The sequence below is a fragment of the Rhinopithecus roxellana genome, chromosome 17 (assembly GCF_007565055.1).
Source record: "Rhinopithecus roxellana isolate Shanxi Qingling chromosome 17, ASM756505v1, whole genome shotgun sequence".
Lineage (NCBI taxonomy): Eukaryota > Metazoa > Chordata > Mammalia > Primates > Cercopithecidae > Rhinopithecus > Rhinopithecus roxellana.
The window spans coordinates 57,136,009-57,163,106 of record NC_044565.1 but is presented as its reverse complement, the minus strand read 5'-3'; the positions used below and the strand labels follow the sequence as shown (position 1 = coordinate 57,163,106).

General features: G+C 37.5%; 1 protein-coding gene across 2 annotated transcripts in view; it reads left to right on the top strand.

The window, feature by feature from the left end:
- The window catches only part of NBAS (NBAS subunit of NRZ tethering complex), a 459,930-nt gene that overhangs the window by 130,747 nt on the left and 302,085 nt on the right, over positions 1 to 27,098 (top strand). For both annotated transcript variants that reach the window (XM_030921163.1, XM_010354668.2), the window contains exons 22-25: positions 1,872 to 1,955; positions 5,222 to 5,375; positions 11,747 to 11,932; positions 13,777 to 13,950. In XM_030921163.1, the coding sequence (XP_030777023.1) occupies positions 1,872 to 1,955; positions 5,222 to 5,375; positions 11,747 to 11,932; positions 13,777 to 13,950 (598 nt within the window). The remainder of the gene's footprint in view (positions 1 to 1,871; positions 1,956 to 5,221; positions 5,376 to 11,746; positions 11,933 to 13,776; positions 13,951 to 27,098) is intronic.

Here is a 27,098-nt window from a genome sequence, read left to right as displayed (position 1 = left end):
ATATCTAACGGGGAACCTTGACTTTGGATAATTTGCTCCAATAATAATAACTGCAAGGGTGATGCTATTGATTGATGAATCATCACTGCCCCTTCCCAGACCTTATTAGCTTCCCTCTTCTGCTTTAAAACCCTCCAGTGGTTTCTTATTACTTTTTACTTGAAGATCAATCTCTTCACCAACATAATTTTCAAACGTTTATGAAGTGTTTCTTGTGCAAAGCATGTTGTATATAAGAAAGTAGAATAATATAAGAAAGTAGAATCCTTTTTCTGGGGTTATGATAAATTTTAGGAAAATGCTACTGTTGATATTCAGAAATATTAGAGAAAATGTTTTATTGAACTATAAAGCAAGGCAATTGAAGTTTGTTTTAACAATTTTTGTCTTTATTCTTAATTCAGAATGATTTAGTTGTTTTCATAGACTCATGGATGTTAAAGCTAAAAGGAACTTTAGAGAGAATGTTTGAAGCCTTTCATTTTAGCGAGTCACATGCCAGAGAGTGCCTAGCTCATGGAGAGACAGATTTGTTACTGTTTCTCAGGTGTCCTGACTTGTGGAATGTTGTTCTGCTCTATTACCATACTATGTTTACCTTGCTTTTCCGTTTAAATTTATTCTTTTTTTTTTTTTTTGAGATGGAGTCTCGCTCTGTCGCCCAGGCTGGAGTGCAGTGGCGCGATCTTGGCTCACTGCAAGCTCTGCCTCCCGGGTTCACGCCGTTCTCCTCCCTCAGCCTTCCGAGTAGCTGGGAGGCATCCACCTCCACGCCCGGCTAATTTTTGTATTTTTAGTAGAAACGGGGTTTCACTATGTTAGCCAGGATGGTCTCGATTTCCTGACCTCGTGATCCACCCGCCTCAGCCTCCCAAAGTGCTGGGATTACAGGCGTGAGCCACCACGTCCGGCCTAAATTTATTCTTAATTATATTCAATCAGGCCTTATAGTTGCCTCCTGTAGATTTTCTTTCTTGATCATGGCTTACTGCAGTCTCGACCTTTCAGTAGGGCTCAAGCCATCCTTCTATGTCAGCTTTCTGAGTGATTGGGACACTGGGACGACAGGCGTGCCACCACCACACCTGGATAATTTTTAAATTTTTTGTAGAAATGAGGTCTCACTATGTTGCCTAGGCTAGTCTTGAACTCCTGGACTCAAACAGTCCTCTCTTCTTGGCTTCCTAAAGTGTTGGAATTACAGGCGTGAGCCACCTTACCAGGCCTAGATTTTCTTTCTGTTTTCAGTGACACTTTTCAACCTGCAGAATCATTTCTTTACTCTTGCTAGTACCTGTCTTCTAGGTCTGTGCTATCTAATATGGTAGCCACTGGCCACATGTGGCTATTTACATTTAACTTAATTAAAATTAAACTAAAAATCACTTTCCTAATGTCAGTAACCATGTTTTAATTGCTTATAACCAGTAAGCATTTACATAGCTGGTGGTTACTGTGTTGGATAGCACAGATGCAAAGCATTTCTGTGATCACGGGAAGTTGTGTGGAACAGCACTGCCCTGGATTGTAAGCTGTTGGGGCAGACGAACATTTATGTTGGTTTTAACAACATGCACTGCAGGCTCTTGATGAGTTTTTTAGAATATGTGAATGAAAACTTACCCATACCATCCTTTAATTACTTGCCAAATTTTTTATTTGCAATTTTTCTTTTTGAGCCATTTTATGATTCAGCAATATGGTATTTCCCATTTACATAGTATATATAATATGTGTCCTGTACCACTTAAAATACTATGAGCACGAATCTTAGAGATTAACGTTATAGAGATGCTATTTGCATTATACTCCTTGTGTGGCTAAGTCATTGGCTAATGTGCATTTTAAACGCTTATTTTTTTTAATTTAAGTTTTAACGGTGACTCCCTGATGATCGTTCCTTGGCATGAACATAAACACCGAGCTAAGGATTGGTGCGAGGAGCTGGCTTGCAGGTCAGTATGAGCCTGCAGGAGGCATCTTGGTTTCTCTGTGGGATGGGTAAACTGATGGCCCTAGCAAAGTGGTGTCTGACCAATGAAACCTTACTTGATGACACTCCCTAATTTAGAAAGTTTGAGTGAAGTGTTAAAAACCTCCTTTGACTCAGTTATGTTAAAATTTTTTAATGGAAAAATTAAATGCTACAAAAGAATTATGTTACAAAATGATGCTTATTACAACAACTGTTTTCATTTTGTGTTATTTCCTTTCAGTCTTTCACATATAGTGATATTAATTTTTTTATAGTTGTAATTATGGTATGTATGCAGTTTTGTTGTTGATTAGTTTTAATTTTTATTCTAGTCAGATTTAACTTTGGGAAGCCTCAGAATGTGTAGACATCCAGTACTGCAGAAGAGGGTGGGAGTCGGCGTGGGGCTGGCAATTCACATGAGGGATGTTGGAATCTCTTTATGCCCTACTCCTCAAAGTTGGGTAAATACTCCTTCACTCTCTCTCCTTCCTTTTTGTTTTTTGTTTTTCATGTGAGACAAGAGGTTTATTTTATTTTATTTTTTTTGACTCATGCATTGAGGCAGAGGGCCTCTAAATTGAGCTAGAAAACCTTTAAATTACTGGATATTAGGCACAGCATAGGAGGAGTTGAGTTTTTGGTTTGAAAATATGGGCATTTAGAAAATGTATGACCTGCATGTCCAAACTCTGGTTTCCTTCCCACTCCCTGCTCCTAGATGCAGGCATATTCCCCAAGTAGAAGTTTAGAGAGTTCTTTTCTGGAGGAATGACTAACCTCTGAAAAGAAGTTTCTAGATACTGAGATATGGTCCTCAAAGGTTAGTGTACCACAAGGTCATAATGAAGCCAACAAATGAACAGGTTCTGCTACCCCTGCAGAGCTTCCTGGATATCCGAGGTTAGACTCCAGCAGGAAGAACAAATGAACAAGAAGGGTAAAACATACAGAAACTGAAACTGAAAGAAAGTGATACCACATACACAAAGAAAACTTCAAAAATTATCATTAATATTACCTGGAGATAAGAGAAGATACTGTATTTGTGAAATATCAGTGTCATTGTATAAAATAGAAACAGAATTAAGAGAAATTTAGGACATTAAAAATGTGATAGTTGGTACATAAAAATTAGAAGAGTTGGAAGATAAAAGCAAGAAACTTTCCTAGAAATTAGGTTAAAAATACATAACTAGAAAATAAGAGAGCAGATATTTAAAAAAACAAGTCTAATATTCAAGTTATAGATGAAAGAGATGTCATGGGTAATAGAGGGGAGGAAATTATAAGAAATAATTCAAGCCTATTGCTTTGAATTGAAGATTATGCATCCTCAGAAATGCCTGTTACATTACAGCATAACACCATGACTTTCCAGAATATTAGGGATACAGTCTTGTGAAGAGAAAGGCATGTTACATAAAAGGAGTTAAGGATCAGAATGACCTCAGGCACCTCAGGAAAAACACTAGAAACTAGAAAACAATAGAGCAATCCTTTGAAACTTTGGGAGGAGAATTTTTTTTTTTGCTATAGATTTCTGTATCAGTTAAAATCACAGTCAGATATGAAGTTAAACACCTAAAGGTTTATAAAATGTACTGTTGCCGTTGTAATGTCTGTAGTAATTGATAGTGTAGAGTTGAAGGGGAGACTGGGGAGAGTGGAAAGCAAGAAGAGAGCTGGGCTAAAAGCCTGTGTCCTTGCTGGTGCTCATGCTGGGGGAGAGGAGGATGCTGTAGCAAAGGTGACTGAAAAGGGGCAGCCAGAGGGAGGAATGTTTCACAGCGTGATGGCAGACTGGCAAGGGGCAAAGGGCATTTCCAGAAGGGGGAGCGATCAGTTCTATCAAAGGGTGCTGAAGAGGAAATAAATACACAGAACTGAAAGAGGTATCAGATGAACTCAACGTTACTGTTGGCCCCTTTTCCCTGCAAAAATAGAGCAGATGTAAGAGATGCCAGGAGGAGTGAGTGATGTGCTTCGTGTGGCAGAGCTGGGGGGAAATCCCTGGAAGAATGTTAACAACACTGTGAGACTAGTAAGTGAAGGACCATTCCGTATATAGGGAGGTTTTATTGTAGTGCAGGTATAAGCAAAGTAGGTTGTCTAAGGCATGTGGATAAAATGTCCCAAAGTTTACAGGCTGTGTTTCTGCTAATAATTTTAACAAAAATAACAGTAAATAAAATTAAGCACTTCCTTTGTGTCAGGCAGTGCTCTGTTATTTTGAATTTTCACAACTTTCTTGTATAGTGTTTTTCCCCATTTAATAAAAGGAATAAAAGGAATAAATAGGAATAAAGGAGATCTTAGACTAGTTTTAGTTAAGGAATTTGCAGGTTTCACAGCTTTCAATGATGGAATTGTACGTCTGATTCTATTCTGCCTCCAAAGCTCATTGCCTTACAATAAGAACCATTGTAGCACCAGTCATGTACTACCAGCTTGCTTTAAATGAATGACTATCCCTAATGGAACATAGTATTTTTACATATGCCCATGTGATATCTCTTAGTTAGTTACTTTCTATTATTTTTTTTTTTGTCCTTAACCATGGAAGGCAATTGGCCATGATCATTCTCATTAAAAACTCCTCATAGTCTGCGATCCCCACGAGGTTAGCCCTGTGTAGGTGCCTCCAAGATGTGGTTTCTTTTTTTCACATTTGATAGGGAATGGTATAGAGTAGTCCTGCGCTGTGCAAATGTCAGTACAATACTAAGTTGCTGGCATCTAGTAGAGGTATATGATCAACATAAATAAAGTGTATTTCTTCTTATTTTTATGAACATCGAAAACAAAATTTCTTAATTCAAATTCAAATTGGAATCACTGGGGGGATATTTTCCTAAACTAGGCCTGGCTGGCCAGCACAGGTGATTTTGATTGAGCGGGCCTGTGGTAAGCACCCAGCTGTGTATATTTTGTAAAAGCCTCCCTCGGTGATTTTCGATTTTGTTAATACTTATTTGATTGATTTGTGGCATAGCTGTTTTGATGTATTATGCCTTCTGATTTTTTAAATCGGGAAAACTGGGGGAAAATAAATTAAGCATCCAAAAAAGTCTCATTTATCTTGTCAGGGTGCGTGTGCATGTGATAAGATGCACAAACCACATACATGTGTGCTCCCTGTCTCTGTAACCTACTCTCTCCCCATCTCTGTCCCTGTCTTTCACAAAATTATATGTTTTTCCAACATTCTAGTCAGTTATTAATTGGTCCTTTTGTGCTTCACAGAATGGTTGTTGAGCCGAATCTCCAAGATGAAAGTGAATTCTTGTATGCTGCACAGCCTGAGTTACTAAGGTTCAGGACAACCCAGCTTACGGTGGAGAAGGTTATGGACTGGTATCAGACCAGAGCAGAGGAAATAGAGTATTATGCCCTGCAGGTGAGGGGAAATGGCAGCTGCTGCTCAGTAATGCTAGTGGAACTGCCTGGGATCCTTAGGATTCAGTACATGGAGTGGGGGCTGACAGCAGTGCAGGAGTCATGTATATAATTGCAAGAGATGAATTGAATATTTATTTCTTAGTTATCCTGTGCATTAGAATGTTGTGTGGCTTTTATTTTGGATTCTTACAGAGCAGGTGCATACAAGTAACGTTAAAACCTAAGTTGCAAAATGTGGTACATATTGTCCCTTGTTTTCTATATATTTTTCATAGACTTAACACCATATAATTTAAAAGATCATGTCTACTTACAAATGCTTGGTTAATCCGCTGTTTTATTGCAGTAATGCAGTTGATTGTAATTTTGGCTTTCAGGAACCCTGTTTGAAGTCGTTCCTAATGTTTTCCTGAAGTTCATGCCTAATTTCTCTCAGTTCTTAGACACTTACAGAGATGCCAAACAGCTGCATTAGAGAAGGATCTGGAAGAGAGAGATGAGGATTATACTGAACCTTAGGGTACTGAATACTAATCTTGACTCCTCAGCTAATAGACTTTATGACTCAGACCTATTGCCTGCCTTTTCTGTACGTTGGTTTTCCCTTGAGGTTGGTTCTAGCCAGCAGACAACAGTTTCTTTCTTCCATGTTCAGTCTTGACTTTTTACTGCCTGTCCTACCATCAGCCTTTGATTTGACAGGAAAGGTGAATCCGGCAGGTCTGGTGAGCAGCAGTACCATGGGAGGTAATATATACTCCCTTGTTTAAATTTCTACTTAGTTGAGCTTCAAGTCAATGACAAGTTTTTTTAAAATCTTAAAAATAAATAAATAAAATGAATTTCTACTTAGTATATCTAGCATGGCCCATGTGTTTCCATATGATAGACTTCTTGAATTTCTGCTTAACCTAATTCCTATTTATAATATTCACAGCATTGAAGATGAATTATTTACTGAACTGTTGGGAATATTCTAGACTAAACTCTTTGGGTGATGGCCAAGAACATTTGTGATTGACATCCTAAGTGTGTGAAGATGCACTTTTGAAAATGTGTAGAATCTGAAGAGATAACACAATGAAGTGAATCTCTGGAAATAAGCTAATTCAATTACTTTAATTCTGTATTTTATAAATAAAGTTCACAGAAAGGAGAATGAACGTCTTGCACAGGGACACACAGTGGCAGAGCCAGACAAAATCTGGGTCCCTGTATAATCTTTTAAAATAGAATCTGTATTTAAAAAACTGTAAAAAAAAAAAAAAAATGATCAACTACACGTAGGTTGTTGTAACATGAACCTAGACATTTTTAAAGACTTCAGTGGTACCGTATGACTTATAAGAGTTTGGTAAATATATGTGTTCTACTGTTATCTCTGGCTAACAAGAAAAATGATTTTGTTAGATGGACATGTTTTGTTTGAACGTTTTGTAGTTTCCTAGTTGAACTTCTAGATAAAGCTCTTTGAGAATAAGGAGAAAAGTGTGTTTGGTTTGTGTGAGTATTTATATATTGAAAAAACTTATTTCTAGGTAGTTTTGTCAGTTGAGCTAGGAATGTGAATTTAAAAATTTCTCCTGTCAGTAAAAAGTGCTGGGCAACCAGTATCATGAATTTTGAAAGATCATTAATGAGTCCTCAATTTTTGGTGTTTAAATATTTTGTAACCCAAATTTCAAACATTATTCAGTTTCAAAAAATTAGTAACAGAAAAAAATGCCACAATGGAATGCAAAATAAGCTGTGGGTTTTTTTTACAATTAACTATTTTGTTATTTATTTATAGACTTTATTTTTTAGAGGAATTTCAGGTTTGCAGAAAAATTGAATAGGAAATACAGAGAGTTCCCATGAGTCCCCTTTCCCCACATTGCTCCCCCCACCCACAAGTTATTAGTAACGTCCTGCATTTGAGCAATACATTTGTTAGCACTGAAGATTCAAGATGCCCTTTAGTAGGTGAACCGATAAATTGTGGTGTACCCACAATGGAACATTTACTTAGCTCTGAAAAATGAACTATCAAACCATGGAAGACGTGGAGGAACCTGAAATGCCTATTACATAGTGAAGGAAGCTAATCTGAAAAGGCTGCATACTGTATGATTCCAACCACATGACTTTTGGGAAAGCCAACACTATGGAGTCAGTGAAAAGATCAGGGCTTACAAGGGGCTAAGGGAGATGGAGGAATGAACGGACAGGGCACAGAGGAGTTTTAGGGCAGTGAAACTCTTCTTCACTGGATACTAGAATGGTGCATATGTGTCACTGTGCAGTCGTCAAAACACTTGGAATGTACAGCACTAAGAGTGAACCCGAATATAAACCGTGGACTTTGGGTGATGATGATGTGTCAGTGCAGGTTCATGGGCTCTGGTGGGGGTATTGATAGTGGGAGAGGTTGTGTGGTTGGAGGTTGGGGCAGGAGGTATATGGAAATTGTACTTTTCGCTCAATTTTGTGGCAAACCTGAAACTGCTCTAAACCATAAAGTGTATTAAAGGGAAAACCTACAGAGCTTTCTGAAACTTAAATTTGTAAATCACCTAGCAATAATGCCTGGACATCTTGAATTCTCTTTTTGAGTAATAAGGGATAATTATAAAGAAAGTAAGATGATTTTGGAGGACTTCACTTGGCTTGTATTCTTTCTCTCATTCTTTCATTTATTTTAAAACACTTAGAGGCTTTTTTTTTTTTTTTTTGCTTCATGTTAGGTATTGATGTTTCATGTGGGTTATGCTGTGATCAAAGTGATATCTGACATAGTTTTATCTTTTTCATTTTTAGAGATTTAATTGATGTGGGACTTCTTTTTCCTTAGTGCCTTTAGCAAAACTTGTTTGTTGGTTTAGGAAAATGTTTATTGTGGTGAATTTTATCTGGCAAGGGCTTAGGGTATATGATATTGTTCTGTAAGTTGCATTAGAGCCTACTTTCAGTTAAAGTGTCAGTAATTTCGTTTTAAAACATTTATACTTCAGTAAGTATTTGGGAAGGCAACAGATATAAAGCTGATATTAAAAATACTAGTTTGGATCACAAAATTGGTGAGTATATTCCAAATTGCTGATGTACTGTATGTTCAGACTATCACTTGCACAAGACTGTGCTGTATGCATCAAGTTTTCTTAATGCTTTCTGAGAATTCATTTGAGATAGAGTTTTTTTTTTTAACTTGTTATAAAGGTAGATGTATTCTTTCAGACTTGAACTTTGTTTTTATTAGTAGGCATTAAGTTAAAAAAAACATGTATCTGTTGAAGTACTGCGAGAGCCCCCATGTTTTGCCTCATACTGTACCTCCCTCTACTGTTCCCCCCTTATATTTATTTGCACCACTCTTTCCAACTGAAATGCATTTCTTCTTCCTTCACTTTATCTTCAGTTGTTCTTCCCTAGGTCTTTGAAGGGCTGTGAGTGTGCCTTTATTATTGCCTGGCATTTTTTCTTGGCATTACATTGCTGCCCCGTATTCCCCTTCTCCTCTACTCCTTTTACCCCACCACTTCCCTCATCAGTCTCAGAACATGATTTGGCTTTGAATTTTATTTGAAAATTTGAGAACTCCATTCCATTTGCACTTGTTCCTTCCAGCTTTTCCTGAGGAAGAGGGCTCTCCTCTTTTGGTCAGAACCACTTTCTTTCCTTACCTTGCTCTAGATTCCACAGTCCCGCCTGCTTAGATTGGCTTTCTCAGCCATCTGTTTTCTCTGGCTTGTTTCTTTTACCTCCCCTTCTATACTGAGTCTACTCTCTCTGCCCCTCCCCTTTTTGTAGGCATAAAATTCACATCCCTCGCATTTTATAAATAAAAATATAGAGCCACATTCTCCTTGGCTGCTGCTGCTTTTTTTTTTTTTTTGCTTTTTATTTCTGTCACAGTTCAGCTCAGAAATAGCCACTCTGCTTTTTGTTTACTCCTCATTTCCCCACAGCCTGGTGACTCCCACTGCCCCACTGAGACCACACTCAGTAAGTCTGATAGCCCACCTCAGTCTGCCTCTTAATGTCATGTTCCCTTCATTTGTGGTTTAACATCCTTGTTTTTTGACACTATTCACTGTTTCTTTCTTGTAGTTCTTTTTCGGCTTCTGTGATATTATTTAAGGTGTTTGTTGTGTTTTCTTAGCCATTCATTGTAGTCTCGTCCTGGGGCTCATGTTGTTTGGCCTTGTCCCTTAATTATTGCTATTGCCCAGCGTGCTGCTGTTATTACTAGAGGAGAGTCTGCAGTTGTGACCCATTTAGGTCCCTCTCCCCAAATATTGTTCTACGATATGTGTGCTGACAGTTCTCAAATATCATCATCAACCAAGTATATGTACTTTGGCACAAGTTTTTTCTTCTTCTTGGACCTACTATTGGACATCTGTATCAAGATGTCTCATGGGCACCTCAGAAGCAACATGGTCAATATAGGATTAAAAGCCAGGCATGGCATGGTGGCACATGTCTTTCTCTGTTGCTGAGGTGGGAAGATCACTAGAGCCCAAGAGCTCAAGGCTGTAATGTGAATAGCCCACTGCACTCCAACCTGGGCAGTATAGCAAGACCTTGCCTCTAACACACACACTCATACACTCTCTCACACATGCACTCACACACACACGCTCACACACACACACTACCACACACACACTCCCATAGACACACACACACAGACACACACAGTCACACATACACAATTTTTACTTTTGATAAATGTACTCTTCTACACACACACACACACACATGTGTATATATGAATTTCTCATGTGGATTAGATGAGAAATCGTTCTAGACTCCTTTTTACTCAAATTTCTCATCTGCTCTGACCAAATTTCACAAATTCGATATGCTTAATTATCTGTTATGTTCTTTCTCTTGTATGTCTTCAGGAGCACTGTCATAGTTTAGCCCCTTACTGTTTTTGCCCAGTACATTGGAAATATGCTACAAGTATTTACTCTCTGTGAATAAATGTGTGAACTAATCAGTCAATAAATGGGAAATCAGTGTTATTTCTGTCAGAATTTCTCTAATACTGGTAACCATAATTCTTCTGACCAGCCTGCCTATTTTCACTCTAGTCCGTTTCCAGTTCATCAGGCACATTTCGTTCATCAGTCAGTAAATGCTTAATATTCTTTCCAAAGTGTAGGTCTATTTGTGACATGTCTCACACAGAAATCCTTTGCTTTCCTGATCAGCTGCGTGTTCCTTCGCTTGACACACAGCGGTCATGATCCTGCCTGTCCCTGCTACTCTAGCCATCTTTCTCATCGCTTCCCTTCATAGCTGCTTTTCAGTCACATGGAATTGTACTTTCACAACTCACCATGCATCTCTGCATTCCATGCTGCTCTCCTTCCCATAATCTTCCTTCCTCACCTAACGAATACCACTTGATTCTTTAAAGTCCATGCTAAGGGTTCCCTCCTCTGGGACCCTCTCAGGCTAGCTAAGTGCTGTCTTCTGTGGGATCCGCATCACACACAGCACTCACCGCACTCTGCTTCAGCCATTGTGGTTGTCTTTTCCTACAAGGCTGAGAGATCTTTGAAGGAAGAGACCTCCTCTTACTCAGTTTTGTATTCCTAACACAAATGGCGAATGGTGCTTATCTCATAGTAGGTCCTCATAAATAATTGGGAATAGGAGAGTAAGAAGTAATTTGAGAGATAATGGCTTTAGACTACACTAGATCATTTCTCCATCACTCAGAGGGTGTATCAGTTCATAAACTTGACCAGGCAATAGGGGTCAAATGGCTGTTTCCTGAGCATCTTCAGGAATATCATTCTGTGTTTTTGTCTTTTGAAGGCTAAATATTTGAATTGAGACTAAGAAAGTGTTTGTACCATCGTTATTCAGCAAATATTTATTGAATGACTTTTCTATGGGAGGGAGTGTGAAAGGATAGATACTAAACAGGAATATAAAAGTAAAACCTTCGAAACAAACGTTCTTTTTGGAAGCAGAGTGGTAATAGTAAAAATAAGGTTATTTTGGCATTATCATTAATAGATATGTGTTTTTTCTCTACTTGTTATGTAAATATAATGTTGTAAGAATTAAAAAGAGAAATATATAAAGCTGCATTGTGAACTGTAACACTCTACAAATTTATGATAGGTTCATTGTCCTTCTCTTATCTTCCGTATTTCTTGCTGATTGTTTAATTCATTTGCAACAGTTTGATGCAGATATATTTGATAAAGGACTCTGTTGTTTTTGCAGTAAATAAAAAACATATGTTACTGGTAATGTAATTTTATAAATGATTATAAGAATTAGATTCTGTACCGGAGACTTTTACTTTAGAATAGATGAGAAATATATAATCCTCAGAGACTTATTGTTGCTTTTCAATTTTAGGTGGACTGTGCATTGTCACTTATTCGACTTGGGATGGAGCGTAATATTCCTGGTTTGCTGGTTCTCTGTGATAATTTGGTTACTCTGGAAACATTGGTTTATGAAGCCGGGTGTGACGTAACTCTAACCCTGAAAGAACTCCAGCAGATGAAAGACATTGAAAAACTAAGATTACTGATGAATAGCGTAGGTTTTATTTTAACTTCCTTTTGAAACACTTTAAAGCATTTTCTATGAACTTTGATAAATATATTTCTCAAACCAAAGATGAAATGTTCTCCACACCCGAGAAGTCGGTAAATAAAGATTGACTTTTTTCACAATAAAATATTATGGAGAACTTACGAAACACATATAAAACTATTTTGGTTGTGTTTATACCTTGCTTGCCCTTTACTCAGACCCATCCATATAACTTTTTTTTTGTTTCCCTTCTAGTTAGGTGTATTTCTAAAGTAGCTAGTGATTCTAGTAATCCTGTTTCTAACCTATCACTTTGTTAAAATTCCCAATTACTTACAATTTCAAGGACTGGAAAAAGTATCAGGGTTAAGAGGACTAGGTGGTTGTGTGAAGAAAACATCTTGGCTTCAGGGTTAGTGTGTTTAAGAGAATTTTCCCACTGGTTTTTAGATCATTCCATGATTTTTCCCCAAAATTAGGACCTTATTTCTACTCTGGCCACAGAGTCAACAGGCAAGAAGGATGGTGCTGTGGAGGTGGTAGCTGCCAATGCTCTTTCTAGTCTTTTGCTCGTTGGAAGCTTAGGTTGAATGGGCCAGAAGAAGGGGCAGAGTCACAACTGCATGATGGGTTCTTTTTCCTCCCTGGACTCTTTCTCTCTCCTTCCCTTCCACATTTTCCCCCATCTTATATTTATCTTCCTTTTTCTGTTTCTTTTTTTTCTTTCTTGAGACGGAGTCTCACTCTGTGACCCAGGCTGGAGTGCAGTGGTGCGATCTTGGCTCACTGTAATCTCTGTCTCCTGGGTTCAATAAGTGATTCTCCTGCCTCAGCCCCCCGAGTAGCTGGGATTACAGACGCCCGCCAACAAAAAGGCAAAAAAAAAAAAAATTTTTTTTTTTGCATTGTTAGTAGAGACAGGGTTTCACTTTGTTGGCTAGGTATTGGTCTTGAACTCCTGACCTCAGGTGATCCACCTGCCTTGGTCTCCCAAAGTGCTGGGATTATAGGCATGAGCCACCTCGCCCGGCTTATCTTCCTTTTGTTTCTCCCTCTGTCTTTACCTTCCTGTTATCTTATTAGTTTCTTTTCCTGATAATCTACCTAATTAAAATTAATTTGTGTTGTATGTTGACGCCTCTTAAGAGCTTTAGGTGTATCTTTTAAGGGATAATTAAGAGAAACCATAATGAGTGAAACTATCTCTGTCATCTGAAATTTTGTAAAGGTGGTTATAAAGGGGCAAAACAAAACAAAGAGGAAGAGGAAAAAGAAGGGAGAGATTCCTGACTTTTATAGATGAAACCCTATTTTCTAGTGTCCCCTATTTTAGAACCTGTGCTTATTTGTCTATCTCTCTTTCTACTTTTTTCGTTCACGCTTTGTTCACCCTTTGTTGATCTAAGGTCTCCTCTGTCTGTCTCTGCCTCTTTTTATACTCGCTCTCTTTTTGGGTATGCCTTCTCTTTGCTCTGGACAACCTCCTGACTGAGCTGGAGTAGCAGCATGTTGGTTTTCTAGAGCTGAGCTTAGGCTCCTTGGGACCCCACATTGCTTATGATGTAAAGAGATGAGCCATAGTGATATTGATGAGCCGTAGTGATATTGATGAGCCATAGTGATATTGCTGCTGTCAGCTCTACTAGCCCCAGTAGCAGGTGATTCATTTTCCTGCTACCTGTCAATCCACACGTGAGTGGTGAACTGGACTGTGTGTTTTAGAGTGTTGGGTTTGCACTGTTTAACATCAGTCTGAGGACCTGTAAGCTTTAGAACTTGCTGTCTGATATAAGACATTTAGTTAAACTTCATTCTTGTTTGTCTGTTTTGCTTGATTGTACTTTTAGTGTTCCGAGAACAAATATGTGACAAGTGCCTACCAGTGGATGGTTCCCTTTCTTCATCGTTGTGAGAAACAGTCGCCTGGTGTGGCTAATGAGCTATTGAAAGAATATTTAGTAGCTTTAGCTAAAGGGGACTTAAAATTTCCCCTGAAGATATTTCAGCATTCCAAACCAGATGTAAGTAGAAACTAACTTCTTAAAATTCTGTACACTTTTTCCTCTAGAGTATTAGGTTTTATTTATACAATTTTTATAGTAGGCTTTGCAGGTAATTTCTATTTAAACAGAAAAACAAGTGGTTGTCATTTTATTGTTTAAAAAGTTTTAACAGCATAGTCCAAATTTTTTGAAAGTTTGTAAAATTGTGTTTGTTTTGATTGATTTCATTCCAAAGTTTGTTTGCCATCTACTATATTTAAGAAACTGGCAATACCAAGAAGACTAATAGTTGGCAAGTATTGAATTCTTCTATACATGACTTTCCCAGTGTTACCTCATTTAATCCTTATAATAATCCTATGGCATAGATACTTTTATTATCTTAATATTACAAGAAATGAAAATTGTGATATAAAGTGAATAGGGTAATTGCCCAGGGTTACACAGTAAGTAGAGAAACCAGGATTTAAACATAGTATTCTAATTCCACAATTGTGTCCTTAACCACTACACTTTTTCCTACCACAAACAGGAAAAGGGAATGTTTCTGCCCTTGAGGACCTTCACAGTATTTATGCAAATCCTTAAGTTATCATAAGTCATCTTGAAATTATTCCTTTTTTCTTTCTTTCTTTTTTTTGAGAAAGAGTCTCACTCTGTCTGCCAGGCTGGAGTGCAGTGGCACAATCTTGGCTCACTGCAACTTTCGTCTCCCGGGCTCGAGCAATTCTCCTGCCTCAGCCTCCCAAGTAACTGAGACTACAGGCGTGTGCCACCATGCCCAGCTAATTTTTGTATTTTTAGTAGAGACGGGGTTTCACCGTGTTGACCAGGCTGGTCCCAAACTCTTGACCTCAGGTAATCCTCCCACCTCGGTTTCCCAAAGTGCTGGGATTACAGGTGTGAACCACTGCACCTGGCTGACATTTTGTAATTATTCTTTGTAATTCTTATATTTGCTTACGACTACTATATATGTATAGCTTTGTATTTCTAAAGGGTACAAATGATTGTTCGTGTTTCCTGGTAGTGTAGTCATTTTGTTAAGTGCAGTATACTTTGGCAATATCACAAACCTAAAAATTTAGCCATAGATCAAATATACCATTTCAAGAGATAATGTCTCCCTTTCCATTGGTGGGTATGCAAGCAAGTTGGCAGAGCCACGGAAGGCGCTGACTTTGTAGTAAGGTTCAAAACATTATATTGGGGTTCAAGCAGAAGCCATTTGGGGCTCCTTCCAATTCTAAATTCTGGCTGGGACTGTTTCTTTGCACCAGCCTTCATTAGCAGTGTCTGGTAGATACATGGTCATGGACCAGTATAATCAAGATAGAGAGGAAAACATTGCTTAGTTAATATTAGATATGTTTTGGTTTCTAAAAGGTTGGTCTGTCAGAAATATATCTGTTAATTGGGTATTTAAAATTTTCTATCTTCTCTTAAGCAGTTTGCTCTTAGTAATCTGATTTTAAGTTTGGGATGGTGAAATCAGGGTGGATTGCTTATGGCAGCAGAATACTTTGTGAGAAGCAAGATGGATTAAATATGAATGTTTTATGAGGAAGAAAGAAGTGACTTTAAATTCTTTCCAGTAATCTTGTGTGTTATACTTCCATAAATCCTTTGTATATAGTCAGCTTTTTGTTGTTTTTACTTGGCAATTTAGCATGTGGCTTTTGAATAAAACATACAGCCATTCGCCTTGTTGAAATATGTGAATCTCAAAGCAGAAAACAGCGATGTTCTTGGGCTTTTCCTTTCCAACCCAACTTCTGTATTTCTCTCAGTGCTGTCTTTCTACAACATACATGTGATCATGTCATAATCTGTGGAAGGTTTTCAGTGACTGACCATTGCTTACCGGTAAATGTTGGGATCTCTAGAGTGGCTTGTAAGGTTCTTTGCTGTCTGCTTCCTGTCTGCCCTTTAGCTTTATTTCTCTCCGTGTATGCACTAGGATACCCACATGGAACTTCTTAACTCCTCCCCTGTCTGGTTCACTCTTGGCCCTCCGTGTGCTGCGAACTGCTTCCTTTGTTTGGAGTAGTGATCCCCTTTACTTCACTTAACAAATACCTGCCTATCCTTCAAGGTCCTGCTAAGATTCTCTCTGTTATGAAACCTTCTGTGACTTCTCTGTCTTCATACTCTGTCTCTATTATAGCTCTTGTCATACTGTGCTGTATTTATTTGTTTACATGTTTGTCTCTCTCCCTTTGCTTTCTGTGTATATCCTCTAGGTCTTACTTATCTCCTTATTACCAGGGAATTGCATGGTGGCTAGTAGAGAGCAAATGTCAGCAAATTTTGGCAGGGCAAGTGAATAAATGAATGAATGATTGAAACTGGTATCAATATAAAAAATACAACAAGACAAATCTCAAGATTTTATTTGGGAACAATATTTGAGAAGTAGAACTGCAATTCAGGACACGCATACAGACCAAAGTGGCTTCCAGTGTGTGTGGAGATTAAAGGAATAGATTAGGGTTTACTGGGGAAAGAGGAGGTTGTGCAAGTTGTTTTGAAAAGAAATTTTTTTGGTGCTGGCAGTGTCTTACAAGAGCTGGTGAATTCTGATTTGCAAGCATCAGTTGTAGTAAGATAGGGCTTTGTAATCTTGGAGTTATGGTTAGGCTCTTGTAGTTTTGGGTTGGACTTGAGAGAGTTTTTGAAATAGGCAAGTGTTTATGTAGAAGTAATTAGCTGTCCTTGTGTGATTCATGTAGTCAACTGTGGTTTGGGAAAAATTTTTGTGATAGTTCCTGTTATTAGGCAAATGATATCTAAGAGCCCCCCCCTCCCACCCCAACTTCATGGCTCTCCCCAGCTCCATTTGCCAGGGTTTGACACAGGTGACTTCTATTTTGAATGTTATAAATTTCACACTGTATTTTATTATGTTGCTTTATATAACTTGATTACATTTGTTTGCTTTACTAAAATTGTGCAGGGAGCCTTGTTTGTATTTTACTTGATTACTTGCAAAAACAGTGCACCTCAGAGCTTCCATGAATCATGCACAAAGTATTTTTAGTAATGTAATAGGTGCAGTTATTTCTGTATCAGACAGGATAGACTAAGTTATGCTACATTAACAAGTGACATCTATATCTTAGTAGCTTAGGACTGTGAACATTTGTTTCTCACAAGTGTCATGTCAGCTGTGGTTGGCCTCTGCTATGTCCCATGTCTTATTCATTTGGGGACTCAGGAAGAAAGAACATTCCCCTTTTCTCTCTTGTGGCACAGGAAAAAGAACAAAGTAGATACACACAGTGGCTCACAAAACTTCAGTCCAAAGGTAGCTTAGGTTACTTCTTTACATTTCACAGGTCAAAGAACGTCTCATGGGCAAGCTTGATGTTAATGGGGCAGGGAAGAATAATCCTCTCAAAGGAAGAGAGGAGTGAATACTTGGGAATGATAATGAAATTGACCAGAGTCATAATGATAAAGAAATGGATCTTGAGACATATCCCAGTGCTACCACTACACTTGGCTGCCACATTTGTCTTTGAAACCATCACATACGCCTCAAACCTTCCTCTTTTTAAAAATAGTATCTTAAAGTACTCCTTTCTGATTTTAAGCCATTGTTCTTTGCTTGGATTCCTCCTTGGAAAGTGAAACTTGGGAAGAAATTAGGGCTAGTCCTAGGTAGGGATAACTGGGGGCCAAAAGCTTCCGCCTTCTCATATTGTTCTCTGACTTCTAAACTAGTAATTTTTGAGTGTATCTGTGCCTCAGAACCATGTGCATTTTTCTTAGCATTTTCTGTGCTCAATCCAGATATAATGGATTGGAAATTAGCAGAAGCATCCTGAGTATGCGTTTGACAATTTATTCGTGATTTTGATGGAAAACCAGGAACAACTGCTTTAAATGTCCACTCTTCTTTTAACAAATAGGACTTCACTAGGTATCATAGCTTTGTTAGGTGCCATCTTTTTGGTTCATTTTTATTACATATATCAGTGAGCAATTTTGGTTTGAAAATGACCTTTTCTTATTTAATGCTTACTGTAGAATATTTAGAAAACTCAAAAAACATAAAGATGAATATAAATTTTTGTAGCTGGCAATATCATTGACTAGAAATTCTAAAAATGTTACCACTAAAATATTTAGAAGTATTCATTAAAATGTTAATTTTAAAAAATCTGTTTATCTGCATAGTTGAACTTTTAGGAAAACAAGGGAAATTTCTACCAGGCAAAAGTGAAGAGAGAGGTAGAAGTTAGAGAAATACTCATGAGAAGGAGGGAGTGGCTAGGGATAGGGATTGTGGTCTTGAAAACCTGTAGAGGAGTGAATTTTAATACCTGTCTTGAGATAGAAGGTGAAGTCTTTAAAATGATGAGTCAGAAGTCAGACTTCTGGTAGATCGTGAGTGACCTGGTCAGCTGACCCTGGAGCCGATTTAGGGCGCTTGCCTTGACTTCAGAGTCACCACAGCCGTGGCCAATCACTTGGCCAGCAGATGCTGTAGGCTGAGAAGCCATCCACTGAGGAGGGGTACCACGCAAAAGAACAGGAGGAGGAAACAGGCCAATGCCATAACTCAGGCTGAAATTGAACAGCCTACAGAGGGAGAAAGTGTTCAAGGCCAAGGAAGCTACAGCACTAGGATCCCACGGAACTGCAGGAGACCCACAGGAAGATGCCTGTCTTCCAGACCTACTTCTAGCAGAACTGGGATGAAGTCTTCGACAACCTTTGCCATATTGGCTAGAAATCCCTGGAAACTTCCAGAAGAAAGGAGCACCTGTTTCATGGACTGGCATTTTAGATGCCCTCGTGGAATATGAAGCTTTAGCAAAGCTCAAGTTATGTTCTTGTGAAAAGGCATTAAATTATTTCTGTATATTATACAGTTGGTCTTTTAATTTTTTGAGAGTAACAAGTCTAGCTTCTTTGTACAGACTTAGAACTTATCCAAAGATTTTATTTTTTCTCATATTTCTTAGAAATTTAATGAGCACATGTTGTCTGTTTTCCTATGCCTTTTAGCTCAAGTACACATAAATCAATGTTGACTTTTTCTTTCTTAGATCTAGCAAAAAGAAATGCACTTCTTTGAAGAAAAAAAGGATGAAATAATTTTTTTTTTTTGTTCTAACACTTTCTTGAAGGTCGTGGGCTTTATGAAAAAATATTAAATAGTTACTTGAACCTGTGAGAAGTCGCAGCAAGCCTTAAAGTAGTTTATTCTTGCTAACGGTTAGAATAATGAATACTTGTGAATTGTTTGGGCTACATTTAGTTTCTCTTAATCCAAACCAGATAATAGAATTCACAAACTTTCTACATGTTATTACTTGGTAAACTGATACTCATTTAAAATTAAAGACTCTTTATCATGCAGAAAATGAAAGAAAAAGAAGAAATAAGACTTCTGTATAATGCCAGGGCTCTTTAAAGGATGCATTGTCAATAAAAGTGTAGAGTAGGAAACTGCTCATCCGTTGGCACATGAAATCAGCAGAGGAGCGTGGCTCCCTGGGCATGTATTCTGGATTCGAGGGGAGCGGGGAATGTGGGGGCAGGGAGTTGCTTTCTGAGCAGTCAAACAACAAGCTTGCCTAACATGGATATGTGCTTTCAATTAATACTCCTCTGTGACCTGTGATAAAACTGGACATGGGCTGGTGATACTTAGTTTGCTTGGTAGTAGCAAAAACAAAACCTCTCTGAAGGACTCACTTTAATCTAGACTGTACAAGATTCTTATAGATAAAGCTTTGATAAAGATGAGTTTACAATCCAACTTTATAAAACACAAAAGGAAAGTAAACTTTGAGCAAAACTCAGTGGCAGGCCTTGCTCCCCTTCCCTTCTGGTAATAGATGATCCGATGCAGGCTATAAAATGAATATTTTAAATATTTAGGATGTGAGGAAATAAATAAAGACCATGAGATAGGAAGGAGAAATTGTGAAAAAAGAAAAGATTTGAAAAAGAAGCAAATAGAACTTCTAGAGTTGAAACTGTAGTAATAAAAGCAAAACATTAAATGGATGGATTCAAAAGAATTTTGGCTACAATTTAAGAAAGAATTGAAATATTGAAGATAATCTAAGAAATTTTCTGGATTGTTACACATGAAGGTGAAGAAATGAAAAATATACAGGGTTAAAAGACATTGAGGATAGCGAGAGCAGGTCTGACATAAGAGTTTCAGGAAGAGAATAAGCATTCCAGAAAGAGACTAGAGATGACAATAAGCAGGCAGTATTCAACGTGGGACTTTCCTAAAATCAATGAAAGATACGAGGTGCATTCAGATCTTGAGGAAGATAAGTGAAATACAGTTCAGCCTATATTTAGATGCACTGTAATGGAACTTAAGGATACCACGGACACAGAGAGAATCTTAAAAGTGGCCTAGTGTAAACAAAAGTACAGTCAAAGGAAAACCGTAAATCTGAAAGCAGACTTCTTAAGAACAATGGATACCAGAAGACAATGAAATAATATACATGTGTTAAATGTTGAGGAAAATTAACCTTGATATTTAAGTCAACCTAATAGTTCATGATAGCCAGCATTTACTTGATGCTTTTAAAAAACCTTTTTGTAGGGATGGTGTCTTGCTACGTTGCCCAGGCTGGTCTCGAACTCCTGGCCTCAAGCAGTCCTCCCGGCTCAGCCTCCCAAAGCACTTGGATTCTAGGCACGAACCACCGTGCCTGGCTACTTAATGCTTTTTCTTTGGTAGTTATGTTTTAAACATTTCACATGTATTAACTCATTTAAAATTTTTTATGACTATATAGCTATCATTGTTTGCGTTTTATAGATTCAGAAAAGCAGAGTAGTTAGTTAGCTTGCTCACATTATATGTTTCTTATTTACTGATGCATTAGGGATTTAAGCCTAAGTAGTGTGACTTCAAAACCTTTAAGCTACATAGTATACTGCATTTCTAACCCAGGATGTTTTACATAGAGACACTATCATTCAAATGTGAGTGTAATAAAGACTTTTTACAGATAACTGAAAACTGAGAGAGTTTATCATTTACAGACCCATCCTGAAAGAATTATTCAAGGATGTACTTCATGAAGAAGGAAATTATATCCAAAAAGAAAGTAGTGAGATATAAGAGGGATGATAAAGAGTGGGGGGAAAAGAATCTTACTTAGGAAACAGTAAATATGAGAAAAATATAAATAAGCATTCAGTGTATAAATTAATAATAATGAAAAAGTATGGAAAGTATTAAAAGCAAGACGAACAATAGTAAGAAGGAAGTTTTAGTATCAGAGTTAAAATGATCAAAGGATCTGAATTGTTCAGGTTTTGGATGAGGATAATCTTAACCAGACTTTGAATAGTCAAATATGCATATTACTTTATTATATTTTTATTCTGACGTATAGCACGTGTGGTAGGTAGAATAATGGCCTCCCAAAATGTCCATGTCCTAATTCCTGAACCTATGAAGATGTTACCTTACCTGGCAAAAGGGGCTTTGCAGGTTTGATTAAACCAAGGACTTTTAGATGGCAAAGCTGTCCTGCATTATCCAGGTGGGCCCAGTCTAACCACATGAGTCCTTAAAGGTAGCAGATCTTTCTGTCTGTGGTCAGGATGCTATAGAATTGTCAGAGTGATGCTGTCTTTGAAGATAGAGAAAGGGGCCATGAGACAAGTAGTGTGGGCACCCTCTAGAAGCTGGAAAAGGCAAGGAAGTGGGTTCTCTCCTAGAGCATCTGAAGGAACACATTCAGTTGCTGACAACTGAATTTTAGCTCAGTCAGGCCCATTTTGGTTTCTGACTTACAGAACTGTAAGAGGATAAATTTGTGTTAAGTAATCAAGTTTGTGATAATTTGTTATGGCAGCAATAGAAAACAAATACGGCATACATAACAGAAAACTACAAATAATGTGTAAGGCTAGACATTTTTCTAAAGAGAACACCTGTGTAATTGCCGTTGAGGGTCTTTTGAAAAATTTGACTCATTCTGCTGTGTACATAGCAGCATCTCCTTGTGGTTTTAATTTGCAGTACTGTGATATGGAAATTATCCTTCGCCAGTTACCCATGTGGCAAGTAATCTCCACTCTCTTTGTCATTTTATTCTCTGAGTAGTGAAGTCCCTGTAATCTGATCAGGGATTGAGCTGTTTCAAGTTTTGAAAAGACTCTCCTATTTCTTGTTCTCCCTTATTCCTAGGGTGTAATCCTCCAGAAAGTATTGGAAGTGTCGGGTGCTTACTAGGCCCCTCTCCTTGGCAGGTCCTGGACTCCTGTCCCAGCAAGATATGTTTGCGGAGGGCATACTTAACCCCTTAAACTTTTGGCTGCAATTTGGTGTACAGTCCTCGGGAATTGAAAAGTATCTCTAGAGCTATGCTATTCAAAATGGTAGCCACTAGCCACATATGGATATAAATCTAAATCTGATAAAATTTTAAGAACTTACTTATTTAGTCTCACTAGCTTTCCATGTATTGGGATGCATGTCATTCCAAATATTTTTGCAATTACAAGCAGTGCTTCAATGAATAACCTTGTCCATATGTATTTTTAAATTATTGGTGTATTTTCAGTGTATATTCCTGGAAGGAGATTGCTGGGTTTAAAAAGGCAAGAGTTGTCTGGATATTGCCAAATTTTTCTTTAGTAGGATTGTTCTAATTTACGTTCCCACCAACCAAGTAGGAGCATGCCCATTTCTCCACAATTTTGCCAACAGAATTTGTCATATTTTAAAATTTGTGCCAATGGGATAGATGAGAAATGGTATTTCAGTGTTGTTTCAATTTACACTTTTCTAATTACGAATGAGTTTTAACATATTCCGATATGTTAGATAGACATTATCTCTCTTTTCTGAACTTATTCCTGTCCGTACTCCATTCTTGCCTAGGGTTTTTGTTCTTTTGTACCTTAATTTTTAGAAATTCTTACATATTCGTGTAACTAACCCTTTGTCTATGGCATATATTGTGACTACTTCTCCCAATTGGTCAGTTGTCTTTTGACTTTGTTTATTGTGTCATACAATGTTTTCATTTTTTTATTTTTGTGTAGTCAAATTGTTCGATCTTTTACTGCCTCTGTATTTTGAGTAATGGTTGGAAAGCCTTTTCATACTCAGAGTTAAGGAAGAATTCTCTCACGTTTTCTTCTAGTACTTGCATGGTTTTATTTTTCTCTTCCCAATTTATTTGGAGTTTATTCTTTTGTATTGTGAGACATGGATCTGATTTTATTTTCCCAAATGACTATGTAATTGTTCCAGCATCATTTATTAAAACGTTTCTCTATACCCTAGTGATTTGAAATGCCACCTTTGTCATATGCCGAAATTTCCATCTGTACATGGGTTTAATTCTAGAGTTTCTGTATTCTACTGCTCTGTCTGTCCATGCACTAGTACTGCATGATTTTAATTATAGAGAGTTTAGTGTGTTTTAATGTCTGAGGAGGTAGTATTCCTCTGTGGATTTTTTTCCCCGTTTTTTGTTTTTGTTTTGTGTGTGTGTGTGTGTGTGTGTGTGTGTGTGTGTTATTGTGTATTTGTTTTTCTATCTGAACTTTAGTACCAGTTTGTCTACTTTCATAAAATCGCTTATTGGTATTTTGTTGTGATTGCACTGAATTTGTACGTTAACTTAGGGAGACCAGTATTTGTCTGATGTTCAGCTATCGTATCCAATAATAGAGGATGTTGTTCTATTAGTTTATGTCTTTTTAAATCTCTTTTAGGATTGCTTAAAAATTTTCCTTTTAGATGTTTTGCACATTTTTTGTTAAATTTATTCCTAAGTTTTAAGTTTTCTCTGTTGGTACTATCTGCCCTCATTTCCTCTGTTTAATGTTTGTGTATATAAAAGCTATTTGTATGTTAATTTTGTATTCTGCTACTTCACTGATTTCTTTGATTGCTTGATTCTTTGGGATTTTCCAGGTATCCTGTCTTATCATCTGTGTTCTTTCCTAGTGTATATAGTGCATAATTTTAAGATTTTTTAGAAATTATTATTCTTTTGTATTTTACCTTGCTATCCAGTATGGGTGATACTCTGCAGCCTGTGGTGTGGAAGACTCATTTTATTGACTTCTTAGAAAGTCCCAGATGGGCTGTCCTCTTTTTGCTTGAGAAAAGGCAAATGACAGTATAAAAGTGACAACGGAGATCATAGGGAAGGAATGATGAAAAAGAAGTGTGTCTTAGACTATATGAAGTTAGGTATCTTATAGGGATTCTAACAGGGAAAGATTGAAAAATGTCTTACAAATTTGAACAGTATGGTTTATGGACACAACAGATTATATTTTAAAAGATATGCTGAATGGCATAAGAAGAGAAAAGAAATATGCCATAGGAATACAGAGAGAAAAGGGTATCTATGTATGAGAGTAGTGTAAGGACTTACTCACTGGACTAGCAACTATTGAGCATACTCCAGGACTGTAGACATCTGGGAAAGCTGAATTTAAGTCAAAGTCAAATGAAGATAAAACTGGATTATTGGATAGGTTTTAGACATGGCAAGACATGTCTTCTTAAGAAGACATTCCAGGTAGGAGTAGACTAAAACAAGGAGACATAATCAGGTTAATATCATGTTTAGGTAAGCGCAAGTAATTTAATTTGAGTGGAATAAAACTTTATGTAGAAGGGTAAGTGGTTCATGGGAGCAGGCCATAGAGGCGTTTAACGGGAAGGCAAAAGGTTTATTGTTTACCTTTCGTATCGAAAGACTGTTAAAGGATTCTCAACATAAGGTTTGAGCATATGTGATCAAATATGGACTCAAGGACATTGAACTTAAAAGTGGTTCCTTAGGGCCAGGCACAGTGGCTCAAACCTGTAATCCTAGCATTTTGGGAGCCCAAGGTGGGTGAATCACTTCAGGTCAGGAGTTCAAGACCAGCCTGGCCAACATGGCAAAAGCCCGTCTCTACTAAAAATACAAAAATTAGCTAGATGTGGTTGTGGGTGCCTGTAATTCCAGCTACTCAGGAGGCTGAGGCAGGAGAATCGCTTGAACCTGGGAGGTGGAGGTTGCAGTGAGCCGAGATTGCACCACTGCACTTGAGGGGTAACACAGCGAGACTCTGTCTCAGAAAATAAAAAAATAAATAAAAGTTGTTCTTTAACGTCTCACAGAGGGAAAGACAGGAAGTGGGGAGAACAAGTAAGACATCAGGACTTTGGCTTTTATTTCAAATGGTTTCCCAAATTGTTCCTTGACTGAAATTGGTTTCAGTGTTTTTATCTTCCGGGGATGTTTTCTTACCATATATGAGTGTTTTATTGCCATATCTTCTCTCATTTTCTTTCATTCTTCCTGAATGCAGGATTGTGAGAGCCTGTGTTGCTTAGTTTAGGGTCTGGAGCCAATTGCCTGATTTGAATCCTTGCTTTACCACTTATTAGCTCTTTGAGTTCAGGCAAATTATTTGACCTGTTAGGGTGTTTGTTTTTCATTTATGTATAATGAGAATAGTACTAGTACTAATTTTATAGGATTGTTATGAAGACTTACAAATTAGTGCACACAAGGCACTTAGAAATGGTACCTGGCACACAATAAGAAATCAGAGGACTGTGTGTGGTGGCTCATGCCTGTAATCCCAGCATTTCGGGAAGTTGAGGCAGGAGGATCACGTGAGGCCAGGGGTTTGAGACCAGCCTGAGCAACACAGTGAAACCTTGTATCTGCAAAAAAACAAAAACAAAACAAAACTGTATATATATACACACACAGGAAAGAAGGAAAAATAAATCAGGAAAAGGCAGCTGTTTTTATTAATTTTCAACAGTACTTATTTTATTACTCTCAGCTTGTTCCTATTTTGCCAGTTAGTCACTTGGCAACCTTGGTTAAAGATGACATTTCTCAAATGAATACATTCATCCCTCAGTATCTGTGGGGGATTGCCTTAGGACCCCTCTTAAGCCCTCCTACCACCAGGCTACCAAAATCCATGGATGCTCAAGTCCCTGATACAAAATGATGTAGTATTTGCAATAACCTTTGCATATCCTCCTGTGTACTTTAAATCTTCTATGGATTACATAAAATACCTAATACAATATAAATGTTAAGTAAATAGTTTTTATACTATATTGTTTAGGGAATAATGACAAGAAAAAATGGTTTGTACATGTTCGGTGCAGACAGATACTTTTTCCCCCAGATATTTTGGATCCATGGTTGGTTGAATCTAGGGAAGCAGAGCCCACAGATATGGAGGGCCAAGGGTACCTTGAAGAAATGTATGTAAATCCTTTAATTCGGCAGCTTTGGAAAACTTTGTTTTCCCGGTAACCTTGAAAGTTTCTTTTTTACGTCCATTGATGTGGCTTTTCTACTGAGAAAATGCCCTTGTTTGGTAGCTTCTCTCCATCACTTTCCTATCTCTTTTGTGTTTACTGATGAATTTCTACTAAAACATTGAAAACCAGTAGACTATTATCATGGAAATTATCTTAGATTTATTTCGTTGTTGAAAAGAGGTCTAAGAAAATTACTTTCATTTGGTTGCTGTGGTACTAATAATATAAGCATGCAAATTCTTACTTTTATCTGTCTTTTTCCTTCTATATTTATTAATTTAATCCTTGCAATAGTCCTCTTAGAAAGGTATTGTTAATATTCACACTTTATAGATGAGAAAAACAAAAATCAATTAGTTATTTTTGTATCCTGGAAAATACTCCAAGAATGGGAATCTGTGGTTTGCAATGGGAAATGCTTTGTTCTGTATAGAAAGTGACCCTAAGTAGCCATCTTTCTTCATCAGAAATATGGAATGTGTTTTGTGATTTGCACAGTACTCTATTACAATTGGACTTCTTTTGAATAGAATGTCAGCACTCTGTAGTTAAATGAGTAATATGTAGTGCCTACTGAAAAGTAATGGGTTGTAACATCTTTGAATATCAGTTAAAGAATTTTTTGTAACTTTGTAACTGAAACACATAGAATTTGGCTCCAGGGTTGGAAATGTTCTTAATGAATTGCCTTTTTAATTCACAGTGTTTTTTTTTCTATATTGACTGGGTCATAAATTGAAGAATCTGTTTTCAACTGATACACAGCTTATGGGGTTACAAATTATCTTTTATGGTTGATTCTGTAATTAAAATGTGATTTCAGGTAGAATTATTAAAGACCCCAGAAATCTATAAAGAA